The sequence below is a fragment of the Anastrepha ludens genome, chromosome 3 (assembly GCF_028408465.1).
Source record: "Anastrepha ludens isolate Willacy chromosome 3, idAnaLude1.1, whole genome shotgun sequence".
NCBI classification, from domain to species: domain Eukaryota; kingdom Metazoa; phylum Arthropoda; class Insecta; order Diptera; family Tephritidae; genus Anastrepha; species Anastrepha ludens.
The window spans coordinates 9463803-9484898 of record NC_071499.1 but is presented as its reverse complement, the minus strand read 5'-3'; the positions used below and the strand labels follow the sequence as shown (position 1 = coordinate 9484898).

The 21096-nt window shown below is 34.5% G+C and overlaps 1 protein-coding gene across 2 annotated transcripts in view; it reads right to left on the bottom strand.

The window, feature by feature from the left end:
• The window catches only part of LOC128856989 (uncharacterized), a 165941-nt gene that overhangs the window by 8681 nt on the left and 136164 nt on the right, over nt 1–21096 (bottom strand). For both annotated transcript variants that reach the window (XM_054092470.1, XM_054092471.1), the window contains one exon: nt 16326–16496. In XM_054092470.1, the coding sequence (XP_053948445.1) occupies nt 16326–16496 (171 nt within the window). The remainder of the gene's footprint in view (nt 1–16325; nt 16497–21096) is intronic.

The following is a 21096-nucleotide window of genomic DNA, read 5'->3' as shown; positions in this document are numbered from 1 at the left end:
TTTTAGTTTTTTTTATTATATTCTTATTTGCAATTTTTTTTTTTTAATATCAAATAACTTTTCAAGTTCGCTAAATATTATAAGTCTTTAGTTGTGTATTTAATTTTTTAAATACATAAATCTTAACAAAAAAAAATAAAATCAAATGTTATTCCTAATCGAATGCGCCTATTTACAATTATTATTTATTACTTTATTACTTCATTGTTTTTGTTGTTAGTACTTGTCATTGACACTATGGGTTAGTTGGGATTAAAATGAACACAATTCTCGTATTATGAATGCCATAAAATGCCAGGTTCAACACTAAATGGCCAAAGGTTTAGTAAATATAACTGCATTACTGCTATGCTAACACACATACAAGCATACATTAGTCGTCATGTGTGCGTGCTTGGTAGCCTTATTGCCTTATTGCTTTATTAGTTGCGAATTTTGAATGGCTATGCGTAAAGTATTGTAAAAAACTGTTAGTAGCATTTACGGAAATTATTTAGATATTTAATTAATTAACTAATTTAATTTTTTGATTGTATTTGTTATGAATAGTTGGCAGCTTTTGCTTCAGTTTCCGCTTCTATGCTTTTTATTAATAATAATTAATTGTGATTTGTGATTATACGTGTGTGAGTGTGTGTCGGTGTGTGCAAATGAGTAGCAACGGACGGAACTGCAATAATAAATTAAATTTTCTATTTAATTGTAGCTTTCATAAAATAAAAGGAAATGATTTTTGCTTGCGTGAAAAAATAGTCAAATAAGTTTTATTTCGAGCTTTCATACAAAAATATTTGCGGTGAACAAAATTATATTCTATATACTCGCACTAGACAAACATACGCTGGATTACCTACTATGTAGCGCGGTTATACATACAAATGCCTAGGCTTATACATATGCATGCACGCACGTGATGCTTGAGTACTTGTTTTTGTTTTTTGTTTTTATAAATCGTACGAGAAAACTTTTAAATGCCAACACCTTGCAACAAAATTCTTATAGGATATTTAATTTTTTTTTGTATTTTTTTGTTTTTTGCTATGAAATTTATGTACATTTTTGTGTGTTTAAAATACTTTTGATTTTGTTATTGTATTTTTTGATTACAATGTTGCCATGCAGTTTGAGGGGTTTCAAAGTCACCACAGGGGGTACTAATTTTACTGTAACTTATTTTACTCTTTTATCTCGCTGCTGTAGTTTTCAGATAACTATCAGTTTATACAAATTTTTGAATACAGTTATGTTTGTTTTACGCCTATAAATATGCAAAGTATGCAGAATTCCGTAAATGCTCAATATGAAATACCAACATTTGAGTTTTTTTAGAGCATCTTTGCATTAAAATTTGTGCTTAGACTTCTGTGCACTTTTTAGTGTAAATTTGAAAAGAATTTACAACGAAAGTTTTTATATAGTTACGCCTATTCTGCATTCTATTTTGGCTTGAAAAGCGAAACGAAGAAATTTCAAAAAGTAAAAATTTTAAAACGAAAAAATTTTATATAGCAAAAAATTTCAAAAGGAAAAAGTCTTAAAACGAAAAAGTTTCGAAGCTAAAAATTTGAAAACGAAAAAGTTTTGAAACGAAAAAAGATGAAAAAGTTTCAGAACGAACAAATTTTAAAAGTGTAAAAATGAAACAAATTGTAAACTGGAAAATTTTCAAAAAGTGAAAATTTTACAACAAAAAAATGTTAAGCCGAAAACGTTTCAAACAGAACAAATTTTAAAACGAAAAAATTTTATATAGCAAAAAATTTCAAAACGTCAAGTCTTAAAATGAAAAAGTTTCGAAGCTAAAAGTCTTTAAACGAAAAAGTTTTGAAACGAAAAAGTTTTAAAACGAAAAAATTGTAAACCGAAAAATTTTCAAAAAGTAAAAATTTTAAAACAAAAAAATTTCAAGAAGTGAAATTTTAGACCGAAAAAATTTCAATACGAAGAGTTTTCAACTGAAAAAGGTTTTAAAAAGTAAAAACTTTAAAACGAAAAAAATCGAAAAAGGAAAAAATTTAAAACGCGAAACTTTCTATATGAAGACTTTTCTAAAAATTTCAAAACAAAAAAAATTTTAAAAGGAAAATATTTTGAAAGGAAAAAATTTCAAAACGAAAAAATTTTAAAACTAAAAAATTTTAAACAGGAGAAAAGTAGAAAAACGAAGAAACTTAAAAAAAAAAAATTAAAAAGTACAAACTTTAAAGCGAAAAAAATTCAAAAAGTAAAAGTTTTAAAACGCAAAACTTTCAATGCGAAAACTTTTCAAAAGAAAAAACGGTTTCAAAACGAAAAATTTCGAAGGAAAAAATTTCAAAACGAAAAAATTTCAAAAAGTATTGTAGAAATTTTAAAACTAAAAATTTTCCAACAGTTCTTTAAAAGAAAAAGATTTTAAAAAGTAAAAACTTTAAACAGAAAAAAATTCAAGAAGTAAAAATTTTAAAACGCAAAAATTTCAATATAAAGAGTGTTCAAAAAATTTCGAAACGAAACAATTTCAAAGCAAAAAATTTTCAAAAGAAAAAATTTCAAAAAAAGAAAAATTTAAAAGGAAAAAATTCCAAAGGGAAAAAATCTTAAAAGGGAAAAATTTCAAATGAAAAAATTTTAAAAGAAAAAAGTTTTAATAAGAAAAAACTTTAAAGCGAAAAAAATCAAAAAGTTCAAATTTTAAAACGCAAAAATTTCAATACGAAGAGCTTTCAAAAGGAAAACATTTCGAAACGAAAAGGTTTCAAAACGAAAAAATTTCAAAGCGAAAAATTTTCTAAAGATAAAATTTTAAAACGAAAAAAATTTTAAACGAAAATTCGAAACGAAAAAATTTCAAACGAAAAAGGTCTTAAAAGGAGAAAATTTCAAAATGAACAAATTTTAAATTGAGAAAATTTTAAAACGAAAAAAATTTAAAACGAAAAAATTTCGAAACGAAAAAATTTCAAAGGGAAAAGGTCTTAAAAGGAAGAAATTTCAAAATAAACAAATTTTAACTTGAGAAAATTTTAAAACGATAAAATTTCAAAACGAAACATTTTAAATTTTTTTTAACTGCTTGCCGTGCAGTTATGGGACTCGTGAGTAACTCTGGTGGCGTACAGATAGAAACTAACATTCAATTACGACTTCGACTCGTGATATTTACGTATGGCCCAACGATCTATACACGAGCCTGGCGGCTCGTCATCTTCATGTTTGGGCCAAAATTTTCATTACGTGTCAGACTCGTTAAAGCACGGCTAGGAGTTAATTTAAAAATTTGCTGTATGGCCATAAATGGTGTGTTTCTTTTTTGGATAGTTCATGGCAAACTTTAAGAAATTTCTATTTATAATTAAATTCTAACAACACTTGCTCAATTTCTATTTAATTACTTCACTAAAATTGGTATTTTGCACAAAACGTATGATAGGTAAATGCTGTAAGTGGCATTCAACGAGTTCTGCGGTCTAATCAAGCATCTCGCATGCCAGTCACTTTTTCGCGTAAATGAAAACTTTCACACAATTAATAATTGCATACTTCGGGTCACTTTGCCCATTTATGAATTTGATTAAAAATCTTTATATATCGGATTTCTGATTATCAGCGCTTTAATATGATACCCAAGGTAGTTAAATATTTTATAATCCCACGCGAATTAGACTAACAATCGAAATACATGTTCAGGCTGATGGATTTAGCTTTCATTTGACAGCCTTTAAAAATTTTAAATAGACACAAAGCTTAGAGAAAATATATGTGAAATACTGAAATACTGCATATTGCATAATTTCAGGCGTATTACAACTGTTTTCTTTTGTATTTACTTTCTGTATTTTATATTTTTTTGTTTGTTTTTCTTTTGTTTTTTTTTTTTTATTTAAACTTTCTTTAATACATATGTATGTATGTCCTTGTGGCTGCTTTGTTTAAATAGTTCGATAGACTTCATATAGTTTAATATCTTACATCGGTTCAACGTTTTTGTGGGTCACTTTATTTCATATTCGTAAACAACTTTTCCTGTTAAGGTTGCCGAATTGCATATATTTTTATATTAATTATTTCACATCTTTTACTTTTTGTTTATTTTTTTATCATTTGGCATTTTTAATTAAATACAATTTAATTTATTTACTCGTTTCGCTTTAAATTTTACTATACAAAGTGGTTTTTCATGGTTTTTGTTTTTCTATTTGGCTTATACTATTAATTTTAAATTTATTTCCATAATTGATTTGTGTTAATAAAAAAAATTTCTTTACTTACTAGTGCGCAGTTCGTTGTGTCATTTTCAATAAATATTCAGAAAAATTAAAAAACCGTTTAATATATGAAAAATAAGCTTTAGCTTTACAGAATCAAATGCGTTACACAGATGTGCTTTTACACGAGTATTGAATGACTGATTAATAATTAAAAAAAAATATTTTTCAAAAACTTAAAATCGCTATTAAAATAGGTTTATATTTTTTCTTTTTTTCTGCATTTTTCAAATAAATCATAGGTGGCTCAAAGGAGTCGTAATGCAAGATAGCCATTGCGGCTCTTCCACCGTCGTTCAAATCCATTATTGAATGGCTAAAAAAGTACTTGTGAAGACTTTTCTATAAATACAAGGTGGCGCAAAATTAATCATAATATTTATTATTTTGATTTTGGGTAACTTTTTTACGCGGCATCACAATGGGCTATGAACCTGAGTGTGTCCCGCTTCAACCTAATACATTTTTTTCTAAATTAAAAAATAATTTCGAGTGACGGAAATCTTTACTTGAACTTTTACGCGCTCTATTGCTTGTTTATTTCCCAAGTGCCAAATATGATAGACGTACAACACCATATACAAAAATTATAATTTTTGCTGTAGGATGATTAATTTTGCGCCATCTTGTATTATTAGACTTAGTCAGAACTATTTTGTTGCCATAAAATATCTTAAAGACTTAGTCATACATGTTTTTCGCTACAAAATATTGCAAAATGCTGTGCACCTCTAAAATAATAAACTGGCTTTTGAGTCACAAAGCTTTTGGAAAATTCTTATATTCATTATTTGGAGAGTATGTGGCGAAAACATATTTTTAGGGAGCTGGTAATGGCTTTCAAATATGCAACAGAGATCTTCTATACTCCTTTACCAAATTATTGGGCGTGCATAACTGTAATGGAGTTCATTTTAGCAAATCCAAAAAAAAAAAAAAATTTTTTTTAAATAATAATACAAAAAAAAAACAAAATAGTAATAAAAAAAATTATACTTTTTAAAAGATATTTTCGTCGGAATATTTTCTAATAGCTTCGCTTGAGTTATCACATTTTGAAATTATATAACAGCGACACTCATAGTTGCCTCAGCCTATCGCAGTGTCTCTGGCGCTGCAGTCTTTGTGATCAGCGGGGAGATACCCGTTGACCTCTTGGCCGTGAAACGAAGAGATGCGGATTCTATGAAGAAATACGACATCACTAGCGTCGCGAAACGGAGATGCCAACCCATGCTGCAGTGGTAAAGCCGATGGGACACTGAATCGACTGGTGGATAGACGGCGAAACTCATTCCGCCAATAGACAAATGGGCCCAAAGGAACTTCGCGGAAGTGAGTTACTTCTTAACTTAGTTCCTTTTGGGCCGCGTATACTTCCGGATGTACCTATATCACATAGGCAAGGTAAGCGATACCAAGTGCATATACTGCGATGCGCCGAGTGATGATGCTGAACACACATCTAATTGTGATATAGGCTCGTGAAAAGAGCGACTTTGAGAAAGCAGATTGACGACAACGCCCCGCGTAACATAATCAACAAAATGCCTGAACGCGAGGGTAACAGGAATGCAGTACAGAGATACATCGGGACGTACTACAGAAGAAAAAGCTAGACCTCGACTCAATGCAACAAAGTGAAGCCGCACAGATAGAGGCACAAGAAGACGAGCCTATATGAAAGTTGGCTACAAATACGGTGCACCAAAACGTGGGTGAATAGAATACGTACTTTCTAGAAGCTGTTCTGGGCCCACCCAAATTAATGTAGAAAGCAGTCCCTGGAAGTATGTCTCCCCAGAAGTAGAGAGAAGATTGTTTTACTGGCCATACGACTCGACTCTGTAGACAACGGTCGTTGTTAGGGCGGAAGGCATTTTGAACCATTCCACAAAAAAAAAAAAAAAAAAAAATTGTATAATTTTACAAAGTTTTACAATCACTCTAAAGCGTGGTATCAAACTCGCTTTAACAGTTGAGGAAAAAGAGCACTAAAACTGTCTTTTATTTCGAAATTTCACAAAACACAAACAGCATAAAAACATTCGATTTGGAATTCGATCAGGAATGAATGTACCTTTTAATTGAATTTTCGCTTGTGAAGTGGTCAAAAGGAGAAATGCAAAACTAGCTAAATGCGCACATACGCACGCACCAACGAACGAACAACAAAATAACAAGAAAAATAGAAGCCGCAGCACGTGTGAAATTGAGTAAATCTAATAAAATCAGTTAAAAATAAAGGATCAAAGAAAACCATCTGAAAAAATGAGCAAATCCACAACGAGCAAAACTATTTTTTCGTATTTTTATACCCAAGGGATTATGAGCTAAATTTCCCTTGAAATTATTTACTTTAAAAATCACAAAAAAAGAGAGGAAAGCTTTTGAAGACTCAGAATATATTCATTAAATTCTTTTCAGATGAGTGAAGTGACTGCTATCATTTATACGCTACAAAAATCATTATTCATCGAAATCATCATTCAGCAGCTGAATTATTAACAGAAACGTTGCTGTCCATTCAAGTCTTATTATGGCCTGGCTGTGTATGGAAAATAATACTCCACTCCTCGTATGCATCAAATCATCTCTCTTTGAGTATTGACAAATCTCCACAATTTATCGAAATACCAAAATCTTTGCCCTATGAGGTATTTCTTCTTAAGTTTTTTTATTAACAATTTTATTTACGGTTAATTATTAAATAACGTAAACTTATAGCTTATATGTAGCTATGGCTACTGTGGCCTTAAAGTAGACTGAGAGATGCCCTTAAATTTGTTTTTAGTGTTTGAAATACTGCATGAAAAATACTACTATACAATAATTATATCTTCAAAAGGGTAGTGATGTGCAATTTGATAGCTGATCTAATGAAATTATGCTTCTAACCTCTCACTATCAATTTACCTGATTTTCCTTCACGCTGGTGGTGCTGTTAACCTTTACTCGAGACTTGGTCGGCATGGAAAATCACAGTGGAGAGTAAGGTAAGAAACCTCAGGACACTCCGGTGTTCAAGGACACGAAATTGGCGATGAATTGGCCAACCGTGTATCAACGGTTCCCTCACAAGGGCCAGAGCCAATAATCGGAATCAGTTCCGCAGGAATCATGAATTGGATCAGCAATTCACATAAAGAGCGATGGTCCAGTCCAGAACGCTGCAGAACTGCAAAGTGTTTTGTGATAAGTTCGAACAGAAAACTGTCAATCTTCCTACTTAAACTTCGAAGGAAAGACGTTCGGTTGATGGTTGGTATTATTACAGGACACAACCCGTGGGGTCAGCATATGACCACCATTGGAATCATTGAGGACCCACTATGCCTGCCATGCTTGGAGGAGGCGGGTAGCACTGAGCACTTTTTCTCTGTGAGTGTCCTGCCTTTGCCTAAGCAATGCTAATAGCTTTGGATTCCGATGTCGTGAGAATGAGTAATATTCGTTCTCTAAAACTGGATAATATTTACAGATTTGCCAAAGAATCTTGAAAATTCTCACAGGACTAACTATTTCTATCTCTGCCTCTATTTTTTCGTATTTCTTTCTGTGATACTTTTCGGCTTTCCTCCTTTACTATCTACATTCTATCCAGAGCTCTATATATAATGGGCTTTTTAACCTGAGTGTTTTAGCAGCCACCAAGTCCCCTGGTGCTCCTGGGCTCGAGCTTTTCAAATTTCAATTTCAAGGGAACAAATAAAGCAAGGGAACACCGTCCGTCGACAGACTAAAGTCTTGAGGCGAACAACCTCTTCCCCGAAGCTAATTTCCGCGAAACCGCAACAACAACCTCAGATTGATACTCGAACCCAACGATGACGGAGGCAGTAACTGATACAAAAACAACAACTGCCTCCGTCATGGCAGTACTCCACCTAGGACTGTCATGCTAAGAGAGAAGAAGAATAATTATATCTTAGGTAGAAGTTAAGTTAGTAGTCATTTAACGCTCAGAAATAAATAAGCTTTTGCTTTTCTGCTTTCGTGAATGGTGAAGACGTTAAGGGCTTTACTCGTTAAAGGCTTTTCTGGCATTCTTATTTGTTCCAAAATGATTTTGGTTTTCGGACACCAGCTCACAAGTATGATACAACAAAAACTCCATAGTTTTCAATTGGAAACTAAATTTGAAATTTTTCCGCAGCGAAAGATTTTGCCAAAAAAAAAATAAAAAATTATAAAAATTATAAAAAAAATATCAAATGACAGCCACAAAAACCCATAGCTGTTTCAAATTTTTGTGGAAAGCAACTTTAGTAAATTTTTTGTTAGTTTAAAATTTTTGTGCATATAACAACAAAAAAAATTGAAAAAAAATTAGCAAAATTGCAAAATATGTTTTCCGAAAATATGTTTTTTTGTGATTAGAAATATATGTATAATATTGAAACTATGCATAATACTTCTTTTTAATAATATACAGTGAGTGCCACTGAAAATCATACACCTAAGTTTTTACAATATCTGCAATGATTTCGAAGTTTACCTTTTTATTGCATAAAAACTATTCAAATTCTAGCAGAAAATATAGAAATCTTGAGACTGTGATTTAGTCTTAGAGACTTTTTAAGTCTTACAAAAAAATTAACAAAAATTCAAAAATTGAAATAAATTTTTTCATTTTTTTTTTTTATTCGGGAGAGAACTTTCTAAGTCTTACAAAGTCTTGAGACTTTGATTTAGTCTTAGAGACTTTTTAAGTCTTACAAAAATTAACAAACACTCAAAAATCGAAATAAATTTTTTTATTTTTTTTGTTCTTCGGGAGAGAACTTTTTAAGTCTTACAAAAATCAACAAAATCTCAAAAATTTCGAAATGAATTTTTTTATTTTTTTGGGCATGTATGGAACATAAGGGTATAAGGAAGTTTTAAATCTGAGTTAGCAGCTATCAGCAATCTATAACTCCAGTTCTTACTCTCTCCTCAATGTAGTACACCCTGGTAACCTGAGTCATGGTCAGAGCTAATGAGAGGTGGAGCTTCAGGGGGGGCTACTTTGACATATGCAATTTAAAGGCCTCTCGAAGTTCGCAGCATCTGTGCCAAAGCAAGCGGCTGCAAAAGGTGTCTGTTTCTCAAATTAGAAGTGGCTTCAAGCTATTGAGTATCTGGTCATCTTGCACGTGGAGCTCAGCAGATCTTACTTAGACTTGTAACTTATGGGTGTCATCTACGTTTTTCGAGCTATAGATGCAAAAATTCGAAATTAAGCCCCCGCGCGGAATAAAGTCTCCAAGTGATACCCACGAAAATGTGGAAAATCCAGCTGCTACGGCGGCATGCATGTCGGATTTGGATTTGCGGAATTTGTGTTTATGTGCAAATAGTTCTACAACTGATATAGTTTTATAGTTTATGGTTTTTTTATAATTTTTAGTAAATTCCGCTAAATTTGATGCAGCTATCTTCAACGGTTTAGAAGTTATTAGGTTTTTTGCCAAGCTTTTACTCCACAGAGTTGATGCACGAAATTGTTTGGTTCTGTGGAGAATCTGCGCAAGTTGTTAACCGAGAGTCTTATAACTACTAAATATTTATAATAAAAGAAAAGAAGAAGAAAAAGTGTTGAAGAGAATATCAACTGTACGAATCATCACACACGTAGTAGCGACGGTTACTTATAGTGCGAACGCATTTTTAACCCAACCTCAAAGCCAACAAAAAAAACAAAAAAAAAAAAAATGTACGATTGTTTGAAGCACCCACTGTAATAATCATTTGAATAATATTTACAGAATTTTTCTGTGTCGCAATTTTTTTTATAAAAAATTTATTTATATTTAGAAAAAAGTACCAACATTGAAGAGATTGTCAACTGTACGGTTTTTAGTAACACTCACTGTAGTAATCATTTAAAAAATATTTATATGCAATTTCTCCAAATCTCCATTTCAGAGATAAACGCAGTTTTTTGCACACTTCTAAGCCTTTTCCTTTGATTTTCTTTAACACAGTTTTTTACAAAAAAAAAAAATTATTTATATTTAGGAAAAAGTACAAATATTGAAGAGAGTATCAATTGCACGAATATTTGGTGACACTCACTGCAGTAAACATTTGAAAAATTTTTATATGCAATTTCTCCAAATCTCCATCTCAGTTATGCAGGCACTTCTCTGCGCACTTCTAAGCCTTTTCCTTTGTTTTTCTTGTACGCAGTTTTTTCATAAACAAATTATTTTTATTTTTTAATATTTTTTTACCTTAAATTATTACGGAGTGAACAGCAGCATTTAGTATACAATCCAGAAAGCAGCAACAAAATTGAACCACATAATAAAATCGAAACAATTCGCAACCCATTAAACACTTAATAAACGTTGACCAATAATAACAACACTATAACATCTTGCCACATGGACGTCATGCAACATTACGTGCTGCGTCCGTAGGCCAAGCCTTGCGACACAAACGCCGTCAACAAAGCATAACCGCATGCAACAATAGTCAATGTCTGCCAACTTGCTGCGGCGCCTCCACGATGCGCTGCGCCCGAGGGGTGTGCCTGCGTCTGGCGATTGTACGGATTCTGATTCTGATACTGCGGCGGCGGTTTGTTGTACATGTTCGCATTCTGATACCCCACATTGCTGTTGCCATAGTAGCCGCTGGGTGGCGCCAATCCACCGCCACTGCCACCTAATATGCCATTGCTGCCGCCAGGCGGGCCACCAGTGCCGGCTGGCATCGAGTAGTATGGCTGTTGACCGAACACGAACGATGGGCTGTAGGGGTTAACCGGTTGAAGGCCAGCTGGATAGCCGGGGTTCAGCACGCTACCTGGATGATTAGGTTGAGGAAATTGTTGAAATGAGGGCGCTTGTGTGGGTGAATTGTAAGGGAAAATGGGCAAATTGGGTAAGATCGGCACCGATTGGGGCGCACCGAAGACATAGTGTGGATCGATGCCGCCGGTACCGCCGTTCGGGCGTAACTTTTGTCCATTGCCAGGCGTGCCATTGTCGCTGCCATCATGGCCATTGCCATAATTTGCGTTCACATTGTTGCTAGCTTTACCCGCATAACCGTTATTTATGTTGTTAATACCGCCACCTGGTGATGAGTTGCTACCGGTGGCGGAGGCTGATGAGCCGCCATTGCTGTTATAGTATGTGTGTGTGTTAAGCGTTGGATTGGAGGCGGCGGATGAGAAGATGGCATGCTCGGGACCAGGTTTGTAACTGGATCCTGAGCATAATGAACAAGCAATGCGTACGAATATTGCGAGATGGAGGGTGTAGAGGATGAGATACATTTTTTTTATTTACGTTTTCGGTGTGTTTGTTAGGCAGCAGCCGGAGAGGTGGAGAGAAAATCGAGAGAAATGCATTTGTTAATTGCAAGTGATGAGAGTTAAGTAGAGCTGGATATGTGTTGTTAATTGTGAAACGAACTACACTACACAAAATTTGTATTATATACGTAAATACATAATCATAAGTGTGGATAAGTAAGGCATGCGTGAGTTTGACACTTAAGTGACGTGATTTCTAACACAATAGGGTGTCTACAAACAAACGTAAGAAATGCAGTGCATACTTCAAGGCGTGCAGACTTATTTTGGTAATTTAAGAGCTACCACAAATTATTTTCGACTACATTTTACACTTCATGTTTAATGCTGAGTGATTTCAATGATTGGGCAATGAATGAAGCAATGAAATTTTGTTTTTTTCTTCAAAATCATAAAGAATAACTTAGAATTTTTTTTCTTTTTTGAGAAAGCAAAATATGAAAAGTTAACAGGTATGTAAGTTGGTGTGGCAAATGCTTTCCATTAGTTATCAGAGTGATTGAATTTGCGTCATTAGGGTGATAATCGTGATTTTCATGTATTTTTGCGTGTTGTGATGTGGCCATTTTTGCGATGATATTTGCAAGCGTTGTGAGACCAATTCGTAAACTTTGTTTGATTATATTCGTTTGAAGCAGATTTTGTGATCCTATTTGTGAATGTTTACCAATAACTGTGTTGATATCCTACTAAGCTTTAACAATGCCTCTAACTTGAATATAAAAACAAAAAAAACCTAGTTTTTGATAACATTTTCTGGGTATTAAAAACAAAAAAGTCATTTAGTTGCTGTTATCGCCAAAAAGTAATGCTGAGCTTTCACACTTGCGGCGTTAGAGCTTTGGGAAGTAAAAATCTTACTATATAGAGCCTTAGCAAATGCATGTGAAGTAATATATATAAATGGCGCGTACACCCCTTTTGGGTGTTTGGCCGAGCTCCTCCTCCTATTTGTGGTGTGCGTCTTGATGTTGTTCCACAAATGGAGGGACCTAGAGTTTCAAGCCGACTCCGAACGGCAGATATTTTTATGAGAAGCTTTTTCATGGCAGAAATACACTCGGAGGTTTGCCATTGTCTGCCAAGGGGCGACCGCTATTAGTAAAGTGTATTTCTTAATTTTGGTGTTTCACCCAGATTCGAACCTTCGTTCTCTCTGTGAATTCCGAATGGTAGTCACGCGCCAACCCATTCGGCCGCCTAAAAAGATAATGGAATGCAATGCAAAAAATTCTTATTAAAAATGGGTTCCCGAACTAAATTGGGTATGGGAATCAGTTTCCGCCCTCGTAAAAGAGGTATCGCTGCTGATACTATTTTTGTGTTCGCTCTAGTAATATACTGGTGATTTGAAGGTGTTTGTGTGAGGTCTCGATCGCAGTAGTCGGCATTCGTTTGAAGCGGAAAGATCCTTTTTTATCACACGTCAAAAATGTCTACATTCGCCCCGAAAAACAACACTTTGCGGAAGTCTTACTTTACGATTATCTTTTAAAAAAAAGTGCAGTTGAAACGTGACGTATATTGATCAAAATTTACGTTAATCACCCTCCATCGAATACAACTTATAAAGAGTGGTTGAAACGCTTCCCAAGTGGCAGCCTCGACGTCAGTGATAAAGATCGACCGAGCGAAGGTGCACCGAAAAAATTCGAGGATAATCAACTAAAACAATTATATAATGAAGACGCATATCGAACTTTTGATAATATGACTAAAGAGTTGGATGTTGACGGATCAACCGTAGGTAGACATTTGCATGCGATGGGAGTGGTCCAGAAAGCAGGTAACTTGATGCCACATTAATTGAAGGAGAGGGATATTGAGGACGTTTTGTGACGTGAGATGCTTCTTGAACGGCAGAAAAGAAGAGATTTTCTGCATCGCATCGTCACTGGCGATGAAAAATGGATCTTTATGATAACCCTAAGCGTCAAAAATGTTGGAGCCTGCCAGGTGAACCAGGTCTATTGACAGCAAAAACATATTCATGCTTGAAAGGTTATGTTGTGCATCTGGTCAGATCAGATGGATGTCATCTATTATGAACTCCTCAAACCATCTGCAATCATCACTGGCGATCGTTACCGACAGCAGCTTATGCTTTTGAATTGAGCTCTCAAAAAAAAACGGTCGGAATGGGACGGTACGACAAACTGATGTTGCAGCATGACAACGTAAGGCCACACGTTGCTAAATCGGTCCAGAAATATTTAAAGGGACTGAATTGGGAAATCTTGCCCCACCCGCTGTATTGTCCAGACATTGCGCCTTCGGATTACCATCTGTTCCGATCAATGCAGTCAACCCTTATTGGATAGCGGTTCACTTCTTACGAGAGCATCGCAAACTGGCTCAATGAATGGATCAAGTAAAAAGAACTCGAATTTTTCGTCAGAGGAAAGATGGAATAAAGTTGTAGCTTCCAATGGCGCATACTTCACATAATGTCATTATATCAACAGCTCTGGCTGGCTGTAGATATCTATTCGTTGGTAGTCTCATAATTGTATTAAAATGGCTCTTTAGTGCTACTTGGCGAGCGCCAGAGTGGTGCTTCAACCATTTAGCCTAACTACTAACGTTTCGGGAGATATACATACAGGGTTGCCCATATTCGACAGACCCATGTGTTTTTTTTTTTAAATCAAAGAAACATTTGTTTGATGTTGACGATAATAATCATTTTATTTGGTTCAAGTAGATTTGTTGACATCACTTTTGAATATGATATCCCTCAAATGGCCGCGGCATAGCGGCATTTCCTCACGGATGTTTTTCTTGAGCTCTTCTATTGTCTTTGACTTATTAATATGAACCTTTGATTTTAAATATCCCCACAAGAAGAAGTCAGGTGGCGTTAAATCGGGCGAACGCGGTTGCCAGTCAAAATCGCCATTTTTTGACATCAAACGACGAGGAAACAATTTCTTCAAAAAATCGACGAGGCTTGTCCACAGGCAACAATCTTTGCGTCAATTGAATCTTATACGGGAATAAATGCAAATCAATGTGGATAATTCGTTGTAAAGAGGTCCGAGCAATGCCCAACTGCTGAGAACGGCGATTTAGGGATGTCCTTGGCGACTTCTCAGCACTGACCCGTACAAGAGCAATATTCTCATCCGATCGCCTTGGTCGGTTTTGATTTGGCCTATTTGGATTAGAAAGAGCATCACCAGTCGAAAACTTTTCGTACAAACGTTTAATGGTGTTCTTAGAAGGCGCACTTTTCACATTATTTAATTTTTTATACGCACGTTGAGTTTTCACAATTGACTTCTTTTGATGAATGTAAACTTTAAGAACTTGGGAACGCTCGCGTGGCGTGTACTGTCCATGGTAAAAATCTGCTTGGACTGACGCTTCCAGTCAGTCCCAGCGATGGGTCCGTCGAATATGGGCAACCCTGTAGTAAGTTATTATTTTTTTAACTGGCTTATGTTTCAGCCGCGGCCATCGTAGTCGAATGGTTTCGAAACCCTCACTATGAAACAAGAGATGATAAAAAAAGTTTTTTAATAGCGGTCGACCCTCGAAAGGCCATAATAAGCGTCCAAGTCCGTGTTTGCCATGAAAAAGTTCGGCTCAAAACTGTGGAACAACTTCAAGACGCGTGCCAAAAAGAGGAGGAGGAGCTTGGCTAAACACCCAACATAAGTTTAGGTGCCAATTATAAATTTTAAAAGAAAAAAGTTCCCGGAACGTTCTATGATTTGATTTGAGTTTGTTTTTTGGTTTTTATGGTAGGTTGCCAAACCTGTGATTAACATTCGGACTAAAATTGTATTGCCATTACTTGACATTTGTAAAAGTTAGACCGTCTTGTGTGAATCTAACTTTGCACGTGTTTTCAATTTTTTACAGTGTTGACAACGAGTTTGTATTATATTAAACGTTGCGTTAAAAATGGATTGAATGGTGCAAAAAACTTAGAAATATAAGGCGACTGTTTCTGTATTAAGATACTCATTCTCTCCCCGATCTCTTAAGATTCATCAATGAATCCAAATAATTTGCGAAAGAGTGACCTCGAACCTATTTTTCCGTCTTACTATACATATTGAATCTATCCTGCCTCTCTATTCTTTCTACCCCAATCTATCTGGGTGTAGTACAATGGTCTTCCTGAACTTCGGCTTGGACTTGTTCAACCGTCTAAAAATCCAATCTAAGACTCTCTAAAGAAATCAGCCGTGTAGGAGTGTCATGAACGGCTCAGAAGATATCTTGAGTTCATATACATCGAAAACTGATGAAAGTACGATCTAGGTATTATTCACTACTGAATCTGATCTAAGATACCCGGAAATGAAGTAGGTGTCCATCGAGGATGACGAACGTAGTGGCAGACCGTCGACATCGAAAATCGATAAAATAAAAAGTACCGTCTCCGAGTTATTCACTACTCACAACTAGGCGTCATTTTTGAAAGACCCTTTGTAAATTACCGTGAAAAGGTTTTTCAAGATGCGAATGCAATACCCATACCACGGCTGGAATTTTTATGGAACTTCTTTTAATCAGTAACCATTCGGAGCCCACGCGCATTCTCCGCAGTAAGGCACAACAGATTCAAGTGGAAAGCTCAGCACTTTTCTTTTGCGAGAATTCTAATGCTCAGTATATTATTTTTTTATATTTACCAAAAAAAAAAAAATCAAACTATAAAATATCCGAAACTATGCCTAATTGTTGTCTTACGAGTACTAAATAAAACTGAAATTTTTATGAAAAAAGGAATGAAATAAAATAAAAAATGTAATCACCTGACGGATTAACTGGCGCCGATGACGCTGAGCTGGAGCCAGACTTCCGCTGACATTTCGGATAGTTGCCGCAGTCCTTGCCTTCGCGTTGAGTGTAGCTGCACGAATCGCTGGTGATGACGCACTCCTCATTGGGCAGACAGCCAATGTCGTTGCAGCCACGTCCATATTCTGCAGTGGCGTAGTAAATGGCGCGACAAAATTTGACGACAACATGGGTAGGCGTTTTTTATGATCGCAGTTGTTGTAGTTGTTGTTGCGATTGTTGAATTGATAATGTATTTGTAGGGCAGAAATAATAAAATTTATACAATAAAAAATGAAGCATAGAAAAAGGAAAAGGAAAGAAAGTAAGCACAAGAATGGAGTAGATAAAACAAAACAACAACAAAAATAAACGATAAATGTTGTACACTCGTAAAGGGACCAAAGGGATGACGAATGGAATAGAATGGAGTGCACAAATATTTGTGTGACAGTGTGTTTCGGGTCTAAGTGTGGAGGGTCTAGCAAATGGGCTGATAATAAATAATGTTATGACATGTTGACAACATTGGCGCGGGTGAAAATTACTCAAATATTTACAAAATGTTACGGAAATTGATGGAAAAGTGAAAATGTGTGAAAGATGCGTAGCCTTATGCATGAGTGTATGTGTGTGTGTGTTGGTATTTGTGTACACTGGAGAGTGTTGAAGGTAGCTGTGCGCGTTTTGAGCGAATATGTTTTTGGGTGTATGTGTGTGTGTATAGGTGTGTGCGTGTCAGGAAGTAGAATGTAAGATATGCGAGTGGTGAGTGCTGAGTTTGCCGAGGTCGAGGGTTTCTTGTGTGTTCTGGGCTATTTAAAGTGGTTAAGATTTTGGGATTTTCAGTCAGAAGCTGAAAGTACTTAGTTGGTGATTTGAACATTTAAGTGATGATGATGATGATGAGATATGCAAAACTGTAAACTCTTTAAATGCTCATTTTTTTCGTTAATTTTCTTTGGATTGTGAAAGAGAACATTTAAACATTCCGGAACGAGGGGAATGCAACACGGAGGCAAGAAGCACGCATTTGCAGGAGTTAATAAGTAAATCGGAAATTTTTCCGTAAAGTTCGATGGTTAAAGGAAGTAGTAGGCGAAAATTTAGTGACTTCTCACAACTTTACACTGGAACGTCGTCTTGATTTTTTTATATTTTTATTTTTTTTTATTCTTCATTTTTAAAAAATTCTGCATACAAAAATGCCAGCAATGGATTTCTTTTTTATGTTTAGTTAATTTTTAATAAAAATTAAAAGAAATATACATCATTTTAACACTTTTTTAAGTTAAAAATTTAGAGCAAAACAAACGATGAAAATATGAAAAAGTTTGAAAATAATATCGCTCGTTGACATTTTGCTGAAGCTTGACGGTCCAAGGTTGCAAATAAATTATTTCCAATGAACTTTGTTATTTATTTTTTTAATTAAATTATGTTTTGACTATGGACGATGGTTCAGAGTTAAAAATAATTTATTTTAATAAAATTTTATTGTATTTACTTTTTTTTAATGAAATAATTTTTTTCAAGCGAAATTTTTTTAAAGCTCCGAAGTTTAGCCTCAACATTTTTCTCCCAAATACTTGACGCTTGTTTTTGTCTTTTTCTCTTATTGTCTAAGACTTCGTAGCAAAGAACTGTTGGGAGGGATCCCTACAAAATGCTGTATATCAAAATTCTTTTCGGACGAAATACTGTAAATTAACGTAACAAAATTCTGCAGTGACAAAATTCTGTATTTACAAAATTCTGTATTTACAAAATTCTGTAAAAACAAAATTCGGTACTGTCTTAAAAAAATTCTGTATTGACAAAATTGTGCATTGACGAAAATCTGTATTAAGGAAATTCTGTATTGAAAAAAGTTTGTGTTGACAAAAGTCAACGAAAAAAGGAGTTCTACGTAAAAATACGGTGGATTGCGTAGCCGGAGTTGGACTGATGAGCGTTATTCTTTTGAAGCGCGGCCGAAGGCCGCCCACGCGAAAAAGAGTTCTACGCAAAAATACGGTGGATTCTATCGAAACTGAAGAAAAAAAGTGCGCACTTTTTTTATAAAATTTGTTGAATTTCTTATCATTTACTTACAGCATTTCGTCAATACAGAATTTTGTCAATACAAAATTTCGTCAATACAGCATTTCGGCAATACAAAATATTTTTTACAGAATTTTGATATACAGCATTTTGTAAACAGAATATTGCATCATACAGCATTACGTACCCAACCCCTGTTGGGACTATAAATTTATACAGCGAAATTTTACAAGGTCTGTTCAGCAGCCTCTCTTCTAAAAAGCTTAATAACTTAGTAGAAGGCTCTTTATGCTGCTCGCATTCTCTCGTCGATTTTGATGCTCATTGCGTTGACGTGGCTTAGTTTAAACCCCAAATGCGTGAAAGTTTTCACTGCTTCAAATTCTTATGCCCCGATTTTGATTGCACCAAGTACCTAATGGGGTAGAGATGCGAGATGTGAGATAGGAGATATCCTATCCTATACAAATGCCAACCTCACCTGCACGTCGCAACGCTAATCGATAACCAAAGAGGCAATGTCGACCGAGCATGGGCGGGATAATCCTAGGATAATCGAAAGGGATATTGGTAAGCCATTGGTCTGGGGCAAATCAGACCATCCGACGTAAGGCCGAAAAAAGTACTCATGAAAGCTAAACAAAAGTCTCGAACGGCCGCAAAATTACCAATGATAAAAGTTTTTTTCAGGCCCTCGCCTCATTTGAAATGGTGTGTTTTGGGTCTAAAAGCGTGTTGTCTTTAAAAGCGTGTGTAACGAAAAAAAAAAAGATTTTTTATTTTCGTTTTCAGTATTTTATTTTTTGATCCATTGTTAGAAAACAAAAATTTTTTCTTGTCCCTTATATATATAGCTGGTTTCACTGAACCGATTTTGATGAAATATAATTTAAATGACGCAGAATTGGTGTCGTTATTGTGTGAACTACGATTATTTGATAAAAAAAATGTAAGTATTTTCGAGCGTCCGCCATTTTGTAATTTTTTTATTCAAATATCGCAGCTCACACGATAACGATATTTAAACTGAAGAAGAATCTTTTTGTCTTTTGGATCTCAGTCAACTGTGAGTCCCGAAATCCGTGTCGCCAGCGACATACCTTTGTTTGGAAGACCACTTTTTGAAGGCTGACAGCTTTCTGAACGAACCTCATATGGCCAAAAAAATAAATATATTTTTTAACAATGGATCAAAAACAAAAATACTCCAAACAAAAATAAAAAATCTTTTTTCGTTTCTGTTTTACATGCTTTTAAAAAAACACCATTTCAAATGAGACCTTTAAAGTAAAAAAAAAAGAGTCAAAAAACGGGGTTTCGCCTTTGAAGGTCCGCCATCTTGTCACATTTTTTTCAAATATCGTAGTTCATACGATAACGATATTCATACCTTTTTGTCTTTTTGATTTCAGACACCTGTGAGTACTGGAATCCGTGTCGCCAGCTACATACCGTTTTTTGGAAGAACATTTTTTAAAGGCTTTGAATGAACCTCGTATAACCAAAAAAAGTTTTTATTGTTTAACAATGGATCATAAAGTAAAATGGTGGAAACAAAAGTAAAATTTTTTTTTTGGTTTCTGTTTTACATGCTTTTAAAGAAACACCCAAAAACACACCATTTCAAATGAGGTCAGCCTTTAAAGAATGGTTTTCACATGGACAATGGACACAGATATAGCCGGTTATTCTCAGCCGATTTTGATGAAATAAAATTTAAATGACGCAGAATTGACGTCGTTATTGTGTTTGGAAGAAAAACCTTCAAACTGAAAATAAGGTTCAAAAAACGGGTTTTCGCCTTTGACGGTCCGCCATTTTGTTAAATTTTTCTCCAAAGATTGTGGTACACTTGTTAACGACATTCATACAAAAATACCCTTTTTGTCTTTTGGATTTCAGTCAACTGTGAGTCCCGAAATCCGTGTCGTCAGCGACATACCTTTGCTTGGAAGATCACTTTTTGAAGGCTGATAGCTTTTTGAACGAACCTCGTACGGCCAAAAAAATAAATCTATTTTTTTAAAAATGAATCGAAAATAAAATACTCGAAACATAAATAAAAAATCTTTTTTTGTTTCTGTTTTACATGCTTTTAAAGAAACACTCAAAAACACCATTTCAAATGAGGCGGAGGCTTTGAACCACGTTAAAGAATTTACAAAAATTAATTTTCTTTGCTAATATACAATAACCATAAAAAAATTGGGCGTTGATTAGACCACACCCTAAAATCCGTAAATGTTCGGTTAACCCTATTGTTCGGTTAACTCAGTTAAAAAAAATTCCATGTAAAAAAATGTTAATTTGTATTATTTTAAACCATCGTCCATAGTCAAAACATAATTTAATTTTAAAAAAGTAATTAAGAAAGTTTGATTGAAATAAATTATTTTGTACTCTGAATTATCATTCTTCATATAAAAGTAAAATAATCTCTTGGAAGTCCACAGTAGGCACCAAATATTGGCTTAACCGCTTCGAATTCGATAAATTCGCTTTTTGGCCTCAAAAAAAAATTTTTTTATTTCGAAAAGGTATCTATAACTTTCGTGAGATGTAGAAATTGTTATAGAAAGAAATGGGCAATATTTTGAATAATTTTCTGTTATTGAGGAACAAAAATTTGAGTGTGCAAAAAACGCCTATTTTCTAGATATAGACCAAAAACAAAAGAAAAAAGTATGGTGAAACTGTTTTAGG